We start from the raw sequence: 18333 nt of genomic DNA, 5'->3' as shown, positions 1-18333 counted from the left end.
TCATTTCTCCTCTTTTCTAACGTTTGCACAGATGCTTTAAAGCTCACACCATAGAGAACAGGCCTCATAGCTCCCATGCAGGATCAGTGACTCCTGTGGTGCTCCCGACAAATGAAGCTTAACCTTGTTTTGGAACCCAGAAATGATGGCAATTCTTTAGACCGCTGCTTTATCATCTTTCCTCTCAAGAAGCTTTTTCTAATGTCAAACCTAAAATTCTCTCTTGTGGCCATTTAAGCCAAAGGCTCCTCCTCCCCAGCACAATGGGTGCAGAAAATGATGTCCTCCTTGCAACCCTCTTTCATGCATTAGAGCATTTGCTTCCCCTCTCAGCTAACAGCCCTGCCTGCCCTGGTCTAACCAAGTTCCTCAAAAAAGCATATGTCACACAGGAACAACCATAGTCCTCCCTATTTACACCTGGAGATAGACCAGCCTGCCATAAATCTGGATTTGCTTTTCATTTACAGGATAGCTGAGAGGAGAACACTGCTTCATGAAATTCAGATAAAGACCGGACATGTGTGACATGGGAAGAAGCTGGCTTCAAACACCTGGCAAGAAGGAACTTGTTATTGCAATTGCACACTCTCAATTTAAGGTGATGCACGTTCTTCAGCCATGTCGATTCAAATTTACAAAGGCAAGGTCTGATTTAGCTGATAACCAGTTACTCAGGAGTCAATATGTTAAAATCAATGGGACTGCTCAGGTTTAACCCTGAAGTAAAATGTAGACTGTGCTGTTTCCTTGCAATGGGACAGTCCTGGGTCAAAATGTGCTTACTGGTTTTAGATGTTGCTCCTGATGCTGCATTATTAGGATTAAAGGAACTATTTTATGAGCTTTTCAGATATCCTGATCATTCTGGAAATCACCACTGATCTGCTTTAAGCTTGGCAAATCCCCCTCCAACTTCTTTGTTTCTCAAGGCAAAACTCATTGGTTTGTGAAGTGGCAGCTCACTACTGGCCTCACCAGCGAGGAAATGGAAATCTTGTGTTACTCTGTTTTGCAAGAAAAAGTAAAACTAGTGTTAATTAAATTAAAGAAGAGTAAAAGTAACAGGCATATAATGAGAGAACATGCCCCTTTCCACAGTCTAGCTCTTAACAGATCATCCAGCACGCTTAAAAAGCAACTTCCCATCTGCAAATCTGTCTCTCTCTCCTTTTTGCCTAATGAGCTTCAGTTAGTCTGTTCAGAAGCCCAAATGGGCATCTCAGGGCCAATTCAGCAGCAGGGGGTCCGTTACTATAACAACTGACAACTCTGGTGATTTCTGAAAGGCCCGAAAGTAGCCGTTTGGGAAATGGTTATTGAGCAAGGAGCTGTGGAGAAATGGCTAGTGCTGGGTGCGCATCCAGGACCCCCCTGCACACAGCTGTGTTCACCCACCCCAGCCCTGCCTGCACAGAGAACACCCCGGCATCCCACCGCCCCTGCAGACAGCCAAACCAGACCCTTTCCAGCTCCCTACATGAGAAGATAAAAGCCATAAGTCGACAATGGGAGGAACAGCAGCGGCATGCTAGGATTTGGTGTCAGTAGATCTCCTTGTGGGCTCTCCCCCCTTGCCCCAGGCTGCGTGTTGCTGGATGAAAGAGCACAGATGCTGTCAGAAAAGTTTTCATATTGATTTTCCTCATAATGGAAGAATGACAAGGGCTCAAAGAACGATACCAACAGCTAGAACAAGCAACCGGCAGCTGCCCTAAGCTCCAGGCTTGAAAGCAAGCTGCCTGCCGTCGGCACAAAGAATGAGCTCGGTTCCCCGCGTGGGATAAGAAGGAGCTGATCACAGGCCTGCTCCCTTTTAATGAAAAAGACCAGTGCTTTGAGATACAGCACACAAAGGGCCTAATATTTCAGTACCTTTACCTCCGGCACTGGCAAAATCAAATACAACCTGGATCTTTTGCAATAAAAGCTGAAGTGCTTTTCCTGCATTGCCTGGGTTGAGGCAGGGAGATCAGAGGGCTCTGAACCAGGCTGGGCTGCATCCCACTTGCCAGGCAGTGATCTGCACCGTCCCCATCCCTCTGAGGCTGTTTGTCATCACACAAGACTAGATGTAGCTGTTCCCAGAGGAAAATGAAGGTGTGCCCTGTTCAGTTTGAGCAGGGCACATCTGGTCACTAAAAAGGAGATGGAAGCTCCAAGAGGTTTCAGGCAAGCCACTCACCTCCATGTTTCCCCTCGTCTCCCTGTGGTGTTACCTGTCTCCCAGTTTAGGATATCTCTCCACTGCTGGCTAATGCTCGTCACTGCCTGTGATGACAGGAGTTGCACTTTGGGGCACTGCCATCCCCAAGCTCAGCACAAGGACCTGGGATGTGGTCCTCAGGCATTGCTGGCGGCAGTGTCAGAGTGAGCATGCCCATCCTTCCTGCTCATTCTTGCCTTGTGCTGGTCTCTCAGTTACGCTGGTACAACTCCGGTTACTACATGAATCAGACGAGGAGCTAATCTGGCTTAAATCAGGGCACAAAAGCCCCTCTCTTCTATTTTTTTTTAACATGGATTATTTCTCAACCCAGCTCCTCACATGGTTGTACAAACATTTGCATTGGTATCACAGAGGGCAGAACAAGGGCAGGAATGGAGGAGGTTGCTTGAACCACTGCTGCGGAAATAAATACTCATGCAACTGCACCCGAGGCGTTCCTAAAATCAACAGACAGGCTCTCAGAAAGTGTTACCACCTAGAATCCTCCACGAGAGCGAAAATGAACGGAATCAGGAATATTTGAGAGTAAGCTGAAAGCAGCTTTTACCATTGTAAGGAAGCAATTTTACAATGGTCTGTAAATTTGCAATGTTCCTTTTTCAATCAGTACAGTAGATGAACAACACACTGTGTACTCATAAAATAAAACCTAGAGATAGGTTCAAATAACAATTCCAGCACTTTTTACAACCTGCTACAGGCAGAAATTCTTTTCTTCCAGAGTGAAGTTTTAACACTCTTAGCTATGGAGATGTGCAAGCTCCCCAGATCAAAGGCAGTTTTCCAAGGCAGAGTTATTAGACAAGGTAACTACAACAGTTCTTGGTCTTACGTTGCAGCTTTCATGTCTATATTACAAATACGGTTGACTAACCTCCTTCGTGCTGTTTTGCAGTGACAGAACTCAGATGCTGAAATACTGAACACCTGAGCTTGCTCCCAGTGAGGTCTTTGCCACTGAGTTCAACAGCAGTACTGTCAAACCGTAAGTGACTTGGCCCCAGGTCACACAGAAAATCAATGAGAGAGTCAGAAAAAGAGCCCATGTCTTGTGGTGCTCAGTGTCATTTCTTCTGCACAGAAAGACACGGCTGGAGAAGTCCGAGCCTCTGCCACAGAACTCGTCCCAAGGACTTCGTTCAATTCAACAGGATGTTCAACAAACAAAACCAAGAAAATTCTTACTGTCTGCTAAGTTCTACAGGGTTTCGCCTAAGGAAAATTAGAGGCATCTTTTCCCCAAGCTGTCTCATATACACACATGACTATAAACAAGCAATGCAAGCTTGCTTGCTCTTTGAAAGGCAGCAGCTGTGTTGTTCCAAAAATCCCTCCTGAATGTAAACATATTAGCACTGTATAAACAGCTTGATTTAATAAGAAATGCAATACAATATTCCCGCTTTGTCTTTGGGATCACGATGTTGATGGTGGCAATAATTCAAGGTGAATTATGGTATCTGTTCAAAAGAAAGAAAAAGAAAACTCTCCAGCTATAGTCGTGAATTAATTTCTTCCTCTTAGCTGAAAATGAGAAATGGCTATAATTTAGTTCCCATTTGAAAGTTGCTGTTGGCTAAACTCTAAAATCTTAATTGCTTCTTAATATTCTCTGCTTATTCTTCCCTTCGAAACCGTAGTCTATAGCATTGTAGTGTTTAGATTAAAAATCAGAATGGAAAACAAACAGTGGAAGGTCACCAGTTAGTCCTAAAATACGCTTTTTCTCTTGAATGACAGAACTCAATGTGTGTCAAAGTATTCTAGTTGATTTCCCAACTCAAGTCACCCTCCTGCACCTCTGTTAAAAAGAAAGTGGCACTGACCCTGGGTTTCCCTTAAAGTGTCAATACTCAGGACTTGTTCAATTTGCAACAGAATATAGTGGAAGTGCTAGAAAAGACATGTTTCAAGCCATATTATGGCTCAGCATACTATAGAACATGCCTTGCTGCAAAAAAAACTGAAGTCACACTCAATCCCTAAATAGTTTGGAGGTCACTACCAAACACACTCTGCAATTCTCAGAGCTTGTAGAAAAGGCTGTGAGAATAACAGTGGCAAAGACTGCAGACAATCCAAGTCAAGTTTTAAACTGACCTTGAAGAACTGCAGAAGGATCTCATGATACTGAGTCTGGGTAGAAAATCACAGACGCAAAACAAATGCCCAGAAATGCAAAAATAACGTGGTTGGGAAACTGCTCAATGCACGCGTTTTAACGGGCTCTACATGAGCTAGTAGCTCTCCAGTGAAAGATCTATGCCAGTGAATAGTTCTCAGAAACACTCAGTGGTTGTCCTTACAGCACACAACTTCAGGAAGCAGTACAAAAGGAATGAAAGCAGAGAAAAAAATACCACTGTGCCACTGCAGAAGAAAATGGTGAATCTACCTGCTGCGTAAAACAAGGATGTGGTCTCCTCACCTTTTCTGTCTGCTAAGACTTCAATTCTCAGCTTGATGCTGAAGTTTCAAGCACTAGAAGTCCTGGGAGCAAGAGTCCCCTTCACTATTCCCACAACAGCTCAAGGATCAGCCAAGGCCAGCTTTTCCTCAAGAGGAATCAAAGATGCACAGAAGTAAAGCTAAGCTACAGACATCATTGTCCTTCCTGCCCTGGAAACCCAACTGCCAACCAGCCCCAGCAGCTCCTGGTCATCCCACAACAGTGCTCTCCTCATTGTTCTGGGATAAAAGCGCAAGTTTTAAAGCTTCATTATGCTGACCTAGTTTATTTTCCACTCGACCAACTTAAAATCACATAGCCCTTTTCACAGCAGTGCCATTAAAAGTACTGAATTCAAGGGAACTTTAGTAGGAAGGTAATTCAGAACTGCTGCTTGCCTGCAAGTTCCCATCCCTTTTCATTACTGAGATGGCCATCACGCTAAAAAGATGGAAGTGACCCTTTCTCTTTAATATCAATCATATTCTTTCACCATTTGTCCAGCATCCACATGGAAAAGGAACTGAGAACAGCAAATTACCTCTGCAAGTAAGGGAGTCTCATTCAGAAACGGCACAGATCATTTCCAAACGTATTCAATTACAAGAAGTCTCTAATAAGCACAGCGTGGAAGCTCAACAGATAAAGAAAGGAAAAACTTCATCAAACAATGACTGCTTCCTATTACTCTCCTTTTCAAATAAAAGGAACAGAAAATGAAGCCTCCTTACAACAAGACATCATCACAAAACTTATTTCATTGCTGTATCGTGGAATGAGTTACAAAGGATCCAAACAGAGATAAACACTTTGCCAAACATTCACAAGCAACTTCCCTAACCTCCTTTTTTTGGTCTCTGGATAATAGGGCATCAGTGCAACACAAACAAGCAGAAGGCTTCTCTCTGCTTCATTGTTCTGCTTATGTCACCTCTGGTCTCAAATCCCATAAATGCTCAAAGGCGCAAAAGTGAAAATATCACTTGTTTTACCCTCAAAATGTTTTGCCAGAGGGTAGCTATGTCTCTTCTGCATTTTCTAGTTCTCTGGGGTTTGTTTTGCAATGCTTTTTCTCACAACAAAACAAAGAACTGCTGTGCAAGAAAACACCCCTTGGTCCAGCACGCCTGTCCCCTGGAGGGTTATCCTTTCAGAACAAGTGTTTCTCTGCTGTGCATTTCACTACCATGTTTCCCTTACTGAAATATCAGTCTCAAACTCGTTTTCATGCCATTTGCTTTGATAGTGTTATTTAGCAAATTATTCCATATGTTGCCCATTACATTTTAAGCTAAATATTTCTTCCTGAAAATCCCAATCACTGTTCCTTTGAAACTTGCAAATTAGACTCTACAGTGTTTGAGGATCTATTTTTTCTTTACTTTAGAACACTCATGGAGAGAAACATTTTTTTTCTCCTAAGGTAACCACACTGAAAAGGGCACACAAAATGCTGTGTTGCTACTTCAATCACAGGGTCTGCACAACATGAAATGTTACTGTGGACGATTCCTGTTGTAATCGCTTGTTGATGTATCCTAACACACACCTTTACTTTTTCATACGCTCTCTGAACTGGTTAAAAAACTCTCTCAGATCTACAAAGGCAGACACAGGAGATGATTTTGAAGCTAGGACACATGTGCTTTCAAGTTTGTTTTATTGTTCCTCAATCTGCTGCTTTATATTTATCTAAAAATTTGGACTTCTACATAACATACTTTCCATGTCTATATTAACTTCTAATCTCCACCTTTTGTTTAGTCTCAGTTTTACACACACACGAAAAAAAGACCCACTGCTGTCAAGGGTATTAATGACAATGCTTGTAGTTTTACCCAAGCCACTGATGAATGTTAACTATTCATGCATATTACAGAGAGCAGATACGAAACAATTACTGTCAATATGCAAAATAACAAACATTACTGGAAAAGTGATTCAGTTGAAGTCTTTGCTCATGTAACTTCATTAATTTATGTGTGTGTTTGCTATTATGAATAAAATAAAGATTTTATGAGGTAGATGGTTAGGAATTTTGAAGATAAAAAGTATTTAACTTCAATTAACATAACTTAATTCTAGACTCGGGTAATATTATGATCTATAGTAGAAGCCAGTATTTATGAGAGATGAGTCTCCAACAATTGGTCACTAAGCCAGTGCTTTCCAACTTTAATACCTTCTTGAAGAGGGTATTGTTACTCTTTGAGTGAATTAAACACCAATTTTGCAATTATTTCTCACAATCCATTAGTGTCATTGCAGGGAATGGAAACATTTTCCGAACAATGAGAGGTATCAACATTCTTCTTGATAATAGCATTTAGCATTTTATTCCAAAGCCTTTCCTCCTCAGACGAGCATTTTGTACCAACACAAGATAAATACTGCTAACCCTACATTACAGTGCTTCTGTATATACCATAGCCTTCAAGGGCTTGTGACTAAGTTTAGGTACTTCAAATGAAGAAAATACGTATTGGAGGACAAGACGCTACAATGGGATCTTCTGAACCTTTCCAATTTCAGCTTTTGTGCACTCATCACTACAGTTTTATTCATTGTCTTACTGCAGTGATATTAATTGCTTGCAAATGTTAATAGAAATGATTTTTACATGACTATTGTCATCTATTTAGTAATAGTCTTTCAAATGTTCCCAGCCTCAACAATTTTCCAGTTAACTGTCAGCAAAATGAGTGTACTGAAAACCAGCTTGGTATGGTTTTTTAATTGATTCTGCAGATATTATGATCAATGGACTGTTATTTCTCATCAAAGGCACTTTTCTGTGTCTCGTCTGTTCAGATTTTGAAGTAATTCCTAAATAAATGAGGCTAATTCCTGGTTTATCTTCACTACCAAACAAATGAGGTGTCTTTGGGTTATGGCTCTGGCACAAGAAGGTGCTGCAGGTTTTGATTTACTCTAAATCAAATGCAGATGGATTTGTTGATGCTAATCCTAGTCTCCACAACTGAACCAATGCCCATTGGTACAAAAGACAGTATCTCTCATTAAGAGCCAATCTTTACTTTACAAGACCTTGCAGGCTGCACTTCTTAACAGTTCACCTACACTAAAGAACGCCTGCTCGGAGCATTTCTATGTAACGTGAAACAAGCTCATCCTCCTTTCTTCAAGTACAGTCAAAGGAAGAAAAGAACTGCTTAAGATCACACAGGAGGTCTGTGGCAAAGCCACCCACGGAAGCAAGGCCAGTCTCACTGGGCTTTTCTCCCATGACCACGTTTCTTGAAGCCAAGACAAAGATACCTTCATATTACCTACATATATAGAGAGGGACTAACTGTGAAAATATTTGTTGGCATTACAGCTGGCTCTACCACTGCTACGGCTCTACCAAGCTCATGTTCATGACACAAACCCCCATATTTAAGACAGCTGAATAGTTAACAACAGAGCTGTTTCAGCATCCAAAAAGTTATCTAATGCATCTATCACCATAACATCTAATACTATAAAAACCACAGGACCACATTGAAAACCATCACCTGAAACGTGTCTTAAAACATAATCAGTTTCCAGTCAAAAGGGAATAGGCTCACCTCCAGTAGACAAGCACAGCAATGAGAAGAATGAGGCACACGAAGGTCAGTGCTGAGACCACAATAAGCGGGATAATCCATTCCATTTTACCAGGAGAAGGTCTCGTGGCCATGCTGGAGCTGTTCTTGTCAGCTGTGTATTAAAAACATAACAAAACCAATCAGTAAATGGCAAGCAAATTATTGTAGGGAAAAATGTGTAAGCAAAACAAGTAGTTTGTCCATTTTACATGGTATGAGTAAACACAGCAAAGATCTTCTAACTGCAGGGTGGGACTCCATTTGTCTTTAGTCTGAGACATGAGAGTACAAAAGTATGGTGTTTATTGCCACATATGGCTTGGATTTTACTACTGCCTGCAATTACTATCTCACAGACAATTTTAGGACTCTATCATGCAAGTACCTATTATCAGATGTGGAGTACTCCACTGAGTCATTTCACCCCAGTAACAAAGTAAATGCTTTGCTCCGTCATCAGTGTTTGCAGATAAATGTACTCGGTTTCTCAACACTCCCGGACAGCCCTGATTGCAGAGCTCAGTGTAATACTTTGCTTCAGAAATGAATTCCTTGGTAACAATCTTAAATTAAAAAAAAAAATTCCTCAACATGTTGGGTGTCATGCCACATCATTTGCAGAATTGTCACAATCTGGTGAGTTACTGCATACGAAAGCGCTTGTCAGCATATGGATTGTCAAGATGGATGGATGAATGAGTGGATAGGATGTGTTGTAACTGACAGAAGACATCATTATGCCACAGCTTTTGAACAGAATTAAAGATGGTCAATAGCCTGAGATCTGGCCAAGTAACTCCACTTTACTTTTCAAATGACACCTCATTAAAATTACCCTATCATATATGAGTATCTAGAGGTTCTGCAAGCACTGGAGCCAATGAGCATAGACACTGTACCAACGTATTTCTGAAGGCATCTAATTTGTGCAAATTCATGTAGACTTGATGAATAAATTGTTTTAGACAGAATAATAAAAGAAAGATACAGAAGCGGATTCTGTAGCTTATTCATGTTTCCTAACAAACAGGCGGTAGTTGATCAATACCTGTCAACAGGATGTAATGGGAAAGGATTACTGCAAACAGCTTCAGATTTCAATGAGGATTGAAACGCGCGCACTTGACTTCCACTTTTCAGCCTACGTGAGTCTTTCCTTACCAATGTGCTTCCTTGCCCTCATTCAGTACTGTATTATCATATCTTCTGAAACTGCTGCAAATCCTACCAGAAGAACATAATTGCCTTTTCACCATAGGCAGGCAAAACACAGATAATTGGAAGTCACCAGATGTCACATAATATGAAGTCATACTCTATTTTAATAGCATTTAGATTATACTCCTCCATAGGCAGGAGTAAAATTCAACTAACATGGAAGTAAAGGTTAATTGTAAATGCTTTTGCCTGACTGCTGAAAACAGAGCAAGGCTGCAGGCTGCTGCAAGCCCAGCAAGAAATCTTCCTAGTTTTAAGAACTAGGCTGATGGAGGTAATGCCCTTTAGCAAGCAGCCTAAATGTGGTGCTAATCAGAGGGATGTTTGGGGGAAGTGAATGTACACTTTGATTGAATGTCTTTGATTTCCTTGACTAGCAAAGAATAAGGAAAAGAACAAGCCCAAAATTAGAGCAAAGGCTTATTCTCTATATTTGCCAAACTTGCAAAAATCATAAGCCCTGCGGCATCAGGGTTTTATTAGTGCATTTCAAATCATTTAACAGCATGAAAAAATTAAGCCTGTGAGGTAAGTATTACTAATCAGAATGGTAAAAGGCACAAAGCAAAAAAACATGCAACATAATAAAACTTTGTAGGAGAGTTACAGTCCCACCACCTTACATCCATTAGGACGTTGCTTCATTCTTCTCCAAGGACAGTATTCTGTTTAGTTTCACTGCCACATATTTCAACACAAAAACATATGTGTCTGTTTGCATGGGAAGAAAATTAAATTCCATTGTAAGCACAGCATGGGCTGGAGTCCCAGTGCACAAATTCTGCAACGCTCGTGATGCTCCTCTTACCCAGTCTACTGTGGAGAACACACTTACCTGACCCTGCCAACTCCCTGTACTACAGATGTGAGGACAAGAAAGAGTTCAGGATGCTGAGTGCCAGGAATAACAAATGCCATTCCTGGATGCTGATGGCTGGCCCTGAAATTCCAGCTGGGAATGCCCAAGCAGTGATGTGCTTCAATAAAAAAAGAGACTGATCCTGTGCTGGCTTAGGTGTTTTCCATGGCTTTAGTGTTGAGAGAGCTTAAACAAACCAATGCCAATAAAAATTGTACTAGAATGACAGCTGAGGTCAGAAGAACAGCAGTGCAGCTGGAGTGCTGGTGCCTGTCTCTGGAGAGTCATGGCAGAAGAGCCTAAGGAAAGGCAGCACAATGGATAACTTGGAAAAAGACTTGAAGAAAATCCACACAGAAACCAAACAGATCTACGCCTTCATAGTTTCCTGTTCTCCTACATTACAAAATATTATAAAATAAAAAACAGTCATCATTTCACTCTTTTCCAAAGCAAGAATGTTGAGCCTTGGTAGAGTCAACAGCATATCCTTGTAACGGTGCCCACCATACGCTGCACTTGGGAGGGAAGAAAGCTTAAAAAATGGACCAGGAAACTCCATTTTTGCTAAGAAATGTAAACAGTTTCCAGTGGCATATGCCTTCGTTGAATTAATTCAGTTTGCCTTTTACTGGCTTGGAACCCATCCCAGTAGGAAGGAATAAAAATTATTACAGCATATCTGTTTCAGGAGGTCCCACACGATACAAGCCCTGGCACTGCTAAACCCACTCCTGTGTCTGGAAAAAACCCTAACTCTTGTGAACCACCCATTCAGCAGTTCCACCCAGGCCCTGGATGGATGAAGCACTGGCACAGAAATCATTAGAGGGCATTAGGCAGCAAGAGAGGCTTTGGCAGTACAGCTCTTGCACAAAGGTCAAGGCAAGAAAGGGGCATTCTACACTTTGTGAAATGTACTGATTTTCCACGTATTCTTGGTAATTGGTTCCTGAGAACAGAAATGTGTTTATTTCCCTTAAGTAACACTGCTTGCTATAATAAGCAACCACAGCTGTAATATATAACCTATCTACCTTTATCATCCCTTGCCATTGCACAAATAATCAGGACAAAGTCCTGTTTGTTGTACCGTTGCAGGTATCATTAACCTGGACAACATGTGTGTTCTGCAGGCCAAAAGAAAACCCTTGCTGCCAAACTGCTTCTGACCATCCAGTCTCTTAAAAGAAATTCACCTGCTCATCTTTCCTTTAAGTAAATGAAGTTATGGACTTATACAAAGGTATCAATTCATTCTGGAAAATAGCATGGGCCATATTATTAAACGATGAAAAGGCAAACCAGTGTTTTTAAAGAAAGTATTACTTTTGATACAGGCTTGTGCCACTGTGCAGCTATATTCTTCTTATTTCTTTAAACACAATCATTCAGTAGTCATACTTACAGGCTTTGCACAACTAAGGATGGCTTTTCACTGTTTCGTAAACTGATGCCAATCATATTTAATCCTGATGTCAGATATTCAAAATTCATCCTGCTTGCAACCAGTGAGTAATTCAATGCTTTTATTTTCAAGCCAATCTGCTGTTTGCTCCTGTAAGCTGCCATGCAAAGTGTCTCATGTGCCACACAAAAATACAGTTTAATAATCCTTGCCACGTGTGGAGAAAGAATTACACAGATGTTTCATTATCTTAATGAGGTTATAACCAAAAGGCTTTTGTAACCTCAGACCTGGCAAAGACTGTTCTAAACCACTAAATTCAAGCTCTGCTTAAAGCATACACCAGGTGTGAAATGTAACTCTGCACATCATGATCTCCCTACAAAGCCCTCTCGTGGGAGGAACTCAGCAGAGGCGGGTGAGCACTGAAGGATGGGAGGACCTGGCTGAAGTTTGGATCAAAGGCCAAACCCACAATCTCTGTTCTCAGCCCTAGCTCGTGACACAGACAAAAGCCCCATCCTAATGCTTATTCCTTTGCTCATAACAGACTATTTGCTATCTCCCGTCGAATACAAAGGCTGTGTTTAACTGTCCGCAGAACAAACCAAAAGCCTGTGGTTTGGTATTTGCCTGAACTGAATCGTGCTGGTTCTCTTTCTTTCCTGTTTTGTTTTTGGTAAAGCATCATTGTAATCGCTGTTTTTCTCATGTTCAGGTTTGAGAGTTGTGGACAATGGTAAGCAGCTGCATGTGTAATAGCTGCAGATCAAAGGTACAATCAGTATAACGTGGGCACCAAAACCGAGAAAAGGATGAGCAGAAAAATGAAAGAGAACGCAAGCTAGCGTTCAGTGACAGAAGAAAATCATCAGCACTGGCTGATGGCACAAGACGAGGCCAACGCCATTTGGAATACAATAATGACACGGCCTCAGGAGAGGTGTGTGTGTATGTGCCTGTGAAATAAGCACTAAAAGAAAATGAGCTTTGCTGTACTAATTGGCCTCGCACTTTCCCTGTAATTTCTCACGTGCTCCCTCTTCTCCTCTAATCATCCACACTCATGAGTACTTCCCCATTCAGTTATCTGCTTACAACTGCTAATTTGATTCTATATAATTAATTTTACAAGTGTATATTGTTATGAAACAATTTTCTACTCTTTAAAATGATTAAACTTTCTGCTCACAAAAACACTTCTGAAACCCTGACAGCTCTTAAAAAACTGCTTTCCTGCAGAAAAGATGCATCCAAAAAAGTTCCTGCCCTCTATGGGATACAATAAGCTGCAGGAGTTCTTTCTGCTCGCTTTGGAAGTGGCCTTCGCCCTCCTTTAACTGTCCTGATGCTCAAGAATGCTTTCAGACACTTCTGTCAATGTCCTCTTGGCTTTGCTGGTCATTGTCTTGACATAAAGTTTGCCTTGTTATGGAAAACCTTTAAGGCTCTTTCTCATAGGAAGAGGTCCTGCTTATATCTGGAGTTTCACTGAACTCCACTCCTTGTGTGACTTAGGTCAGGTCTGTCTGCATGAATTGCCAATTTCCACATTACTGTGGGAAACAGTTTAGCTGAAGCAACTAGTCTTAGGCTTCATGCTAGAGTGTGATTGATGGGCCAATTCACCAGCTGTGGGTTTTGCTGGCATATGTCTTTGGGAACCAAGAACCAGCCTGGAGGAAAGCTCCTTCTGCATTCCCAAGAGTCATCTTGCAGGGGTAGCACTCCCAACAGGCCAGCCAGGCCTTACTCAGACACATCTAGTAAAGGATTTGGGCAAATTCCAGGTTAGGCAGACTTCAGCTAGGCACTGCAGATATCTGGTGACACAAGGTGCAAACAAAAGAAGGACTTGCCTGAAGAAACTTTGAAGGACAAAGTCCTCACAAGGAGATTCAGGCTTAAAGCCTCTGTCCCACAGCCAGTAAGACACATCTTAAAATGTTCTCTTTCACTTACCTTTTCCTCCAGCAAACAAGTGCTGGTTATTTCAGATGTCATTTCCTACGCATGGAAGTCATTTTATAAAGACACAGTGATCTTACTAAGTTATCATCCCTCCGTATATAAGCACGGAAAACCTAATGGGCAGAGTCCTTTCAAGACTGATCGTCTTTACGTGCAGTCTTCAGGCAGGGTCATTTCAACCTCCAATCCTGCAAGTGAGCAGAGCTCTTAAAAGCGCCTGTCTAGTAGGAGGCAAAGCTGTGCTGAACTTCTTTCAGTGATAGTTCTCTACATGCTAAAAAGAGACAGAAATCACTACAGACTAAAGCAGTACGATTCACAATAACCCTAAGTACTTTGTAGGAACATTAATAATATTCCCTCATCTCATTGGTTTTAATCTTTTATCTTAACTTCACCACAGAATAGGAACCAATCTAATAAACAATCCCTTTGTCATGAGCTAATAAAGAAGACCAACTACCCAATTCCTCCAATTTATTAGGCTGAAAATAGGCCATGAGGCTCTTTCCAGGTCTTATACAATGGACACTGTACTTGGACCATCCATGAAACTGGCACACGAAAAACAGAGAAGCATAAGGCAGGAAGAACTGAAGACATCTATTTCAGAGGTAGGTTTACCCAGGCAGATTTAATCGTTGGGGTTTGAACCTAAATCGTGCTGAATGCTTCCTCCCAACATTGCAAAGCACGGCTAGGACAAGTTCCCTCCTTCCTGTTAAAAAGGTGATTAGGGCAGGTGGCATGTTGAAAGCTGCCTGACAGTCATCTCAAACCATATTCAGTGGGAGCACTGGACTTTGAAGATTTGCAGTTGAGGAGTAAGAAAAACAGCAGTGTATTGTAAAAAAATCAGCACCATTTGGTGCAGGTTTCTTGGTCTCTGCATTGTTAATCTGATCTCTTACAGAACAGTAATGATTCACAGCGTTAGAGTCACGTCAGGATTTCCGTAACAAATGTTATTAAAGATTGGATTGAGTTTTGTTCTTGAAATTGGTTCTGAGCTATAACTGAGCGCACAATGTCTGCAGCTTTGTGTTTATAGATGTAGGGAAAAATAAGTATGTGAGGTTTTTTCACAGTACTCTGACTCTAGAGCAGCTTTGGCGGAAAAACAAAAATACAGAACAGTCTATAGATTAGCAAAATGAACAGTAACAGTAAAAAAAAATCCAAACAAAAAGATGCGCACTATCTTATAAATGCTGTGCTAATACACATAATCACTCAGACAAACTCATCGTTGTCCCTAAATCTCAGTCCTTACTCTGCAAATAAATCCACAGGCCTGCACTCCACTTGCTTATTGCAGTTATAAGATCTGAGCCTGGAGCTCCCCAAGCAGAAACATGTGCCTATGCACTGGACTTTCTGCAAACACTGTGTTTGCATAAGCCTGTGCAGCAAATCCTGACCATGAAGGGCTTGGTGCACATGCAGATCACCTGGGCATGCCTCCAAAAGGTCATATTTGCTGTGTACATACTGCAGAGTTGGGATATACATCCAGAGCTGGTGTGTACAGGAGCACTGGTAATTCTCATCAGGACAAACAGAGAAAATACCAGACTCTGCTTGGCTAAGCTTTTATTTCCCCTTTTTAATAGCTAAAAACAAGCCCTAGTGCCAGAGGTGCTTTGTCTTGGAAGATCAGAGTATATAGGTTTTGTGGTGAGGAATAAACCAGCTACGATGCTGTATTTGGGAGAATATCTCAAAGCCCCACCAAGGAGAATTATGCAGATAAACTAAATTTGCTTATAGCATATATAGCAACCTTCCCATGAAACACCAGCTCAGCACAGCACCCGCTCTTGCAAATTAATTTCACAGCTATAGTTCACTGCATTCCCCTATATTTTTAAGCAAAATTCTTAATGCAGCATGTTGCGGGTTAACATTTTTCCAGGTTTTTCTTTCTAATAAGCTACAAGGATCGTGAATGTGTCCCAAGAATACAAAAGGATGATTCTTCCCCCTCTAGTCTCACCAATACCAATTTGTGGGTTGGGTCCTGCCCATGGGATGAAGCCAGGCACCACAAAAATGTTGTATATACTGGAAATTAGTAAGGAATGTGAATTGCGTCATTATCTATCCCCAGAATTCCCATTTGACAGGCTGGATGAGGCTTGGAGCAACCTGGTCTGGTGGAAGGTGTCTCTCCCCATGGCACGGGGGTTGGAACTAGATGATCTTTAACTCCAACAGTTTTATGCTGGCAAAACCAGTTTTCCTGGAGGTCACTCACCTGGGTTAATGGTGATGAATTTGTTATCTGAGGGGTATTCCTCTGGAAAACTGTCCCCCTTCGGAGAGGGTCTTCTTGTTGTCTCTGGTCTCCTTGGGATCTTCCCCACGTACAGCTCGTCGGTGAATGCTGGTGGCACTTGGGTGGATGGGAGCTGCTGGGGCTGAGTGTCTGCTTCGGCAAAGCTCTCCTCCTCGGCACCTCCAGCCGTGGGGATGTTTTGGCTCGGTTCTTCCCCCGGTATGGTTTTATTTCCTTCCTCCTCTGCAGTCCAGTTGGGGGAAGCCACGGCCACGCTGGGCTCCGTGCTATTGCGCGCCTCCGCAGCTGCCGTCACCCCGCTTTTCTCCTTCTTCTCAGCATCCTTTTCCTCCTCTTCCTCGTGCTCCCGCTCCCCATCCTCACTTTCACTCTTTTCATCCTTCTCCCCCTCCTCGGCTCCTTCGCTGTCCTTTGTCAGTGCCGAGTCCCGCTCTGGCCCCGGGGAGGCGGCAGCAGAAGCCTCGGTGACGGCCACCACAGCCCGTCCTGCCTGCTTGCTGGGGGCAGCCGCCGCGGGGAGCCGGGTTGGCCATACACTGCTGGGGAAGGAGGAGATGCCACTGCCGCTGAAGCCCAGCCCTGCCAGCAAGGTGCTGGTCACCACTGAGGCCACAGTGGCCTGGCTGCCGCTGGAGGAAGGCCCCATCCCCGTGGCCATGGACACGAAGGAGAAGGGGAGCCCCGAGGAGGTCCACGTGGAGGAGCCCGAGCTGATGGGAGCCATGTCAGCTGAGGAAGCAGGAGATGCTGTGGGCTTGAGGAGGTCAGCAGCAGCAAAGGGGAAGAAAAACACAGCAGAGAGCATCAGCAGGGGTCCCAATGTGCTACCCGGGATGATTTTTCTTTTGCTTTTCCCTCCCTTTCCACACACACCCCATTCTGGTTGCTATTCTCTTAAAATGAATGACTTAGCATCAGCTGGATGCAGGACCAAGTCAGGAATGGCACATGCTACAGAGCTACACAGCAAACCATGAAGGGAGAAAACCTCACCACATTCACCACTTCCAAACAATCACCACCATAAAAAACCCTCTTTATCCTTATCTTTATTTTACAGTGGGACCTTCTCAACCCACGTCACCAGTGACTTGTGAATAACGTTTCCTCTCAGGGGTGAGGAGGATGTAAAGTTGGTTAATGAGTTTAGCTGCATTACTCACAGCACTTTAATCCTTAGAACACAGAAGCTTAAAAATACAGCGTTACATAAGGGCTGTCCCAAAATAAGGGCTGTGCTGCCAACGTGAGCATCCGTGGCTGGTGGGTCTGCTCTGACAGGGAACTCTGGATCTTCCCACACACATTGGGAGGGCCTCGAATGGTACTATTTTTATTTCCTTCATTTACCCATTAGCATTATTCTGATGCTGCTGTAAGGCATTGCTCTTGATAGACAAGACCTGCAACACGGCTGGCTGTGCGCCTGAGAAGGACCTGGAGAGCATCAGGAGCCCTTCAGCAAGTCACTACAATCTCTATCTGGACCACCAGGCTGTGACACCCATGTATATACTCAGTCTTCCCCACATACAGGGCTCTCCCTGGCCACCACCAGCGACCCACAGCCAGGGCTGGCATTGCCTATGTCCCTCAGGGAGCTGAGAGGAAACAGCAAATGAACCATGGACTTGGCATCCTCTGCACCCTGCCACTGTTATTCTGTGTCAGTCCAGTACAGGCATGCTTGCACGTGCGTCTCTGTGCACATGTGCATGCTCTACTGGAAATAAAAGATCTTGGTATATACTACACAATTCCCCTTCCTGAATTACATGTGAAAATGACACTGAAGGGAATTGACTAAGGAGAAGGAGTAATTCTGCAGAAAAGCTGAGATCAGCCCAGACAACATGACCACATTCTCTCTCTGACTTACTGAAAAATGTCTCACATTACTGAAATTCATCAGCAGGAGGAGCATTAGCTGGAAAGGTATATGCATCAGAGGACAAACAAGGGTTAAACAGGCACTAATGAAGGTTGAACTAAACTGTAAAATGTTTATTTTTGGAACTGAAATTTATAGCCTAAGAGTATTTCTACATCTCAGCAATTCCCAGTTTCAGGCAGTCTGTGTAGTTGAAATGCTGCAGCAAACCAAGAAAGGCAGCTTTCTCACATTATTTTTGACCAGCTGCAATCACAGAGAACCTGAGATCTCAGACGAAAACGTGTGCTTTAGAGATTTCAAGCCAAAACTTTAAATAAGCATCCAAACTTTTGGGTACTTATCAGTGTGAATCCCTAAGGCACTGTGAGATTTGCTTTTCACTGGCATGTACAGTCCCCAAGCTGGACTAAGT

The 18333-nt window shown here is 42.7% G+C and overlaps 1 protein-coding gene across 3 annotated transcripts in view; it reads right to left on the bottom strand.

Moving 5' to 3' along the window:
* Positions 1-18333, bottom strand: part of PTPRG (protein tyrosine phosphatase receptor type G) — a 404913-nt gene that overhangs the window by 57797 nt on the left and 328783 nt on the right. For all 3 annotated transcript variants that reach the window (XM_061472858.1, XM_061472855.1, XM_061472857.1), the window contains exons 13-14: positions 15986-16781; positions 8252-8384 (exon numbers count right to left, since the gene is read on the bottom strand). In XM_061472858.1, coding sequence (XP_061328842.1) covers positions 8252-8384; positions 15986-16781 — 929 coding nt within the window. The remainder of the gene's footprint in view (positions 1-8251; positions 8385-15985; positions 16782-18333) is intronic.

This window comes from Pezoporus flaviventris, unplaced genomic scaffold (assembly GCF_033815535.1).
Source record: "Pezoporus flaviventris isolate CSIRO_AGI_PZ_B2104156 unplaced genomic scaffold, CSIRO_AGI_Pfla_v1 ptg000073l, whole genome shotgun sequence".
Taxonomy (NCBI): domain Eukaryota; kingdom Metazoa; phylum Chordata; class Aves; order Psittaciformes; family Psittacidae; genus Pezoporus; species Pezoporus flaviventris.
The sequence above is the reverse complement of the archived record's forward strand: the minus strand, read 5'-3'. Positions and strand labels throughout refer to the sequence as shown.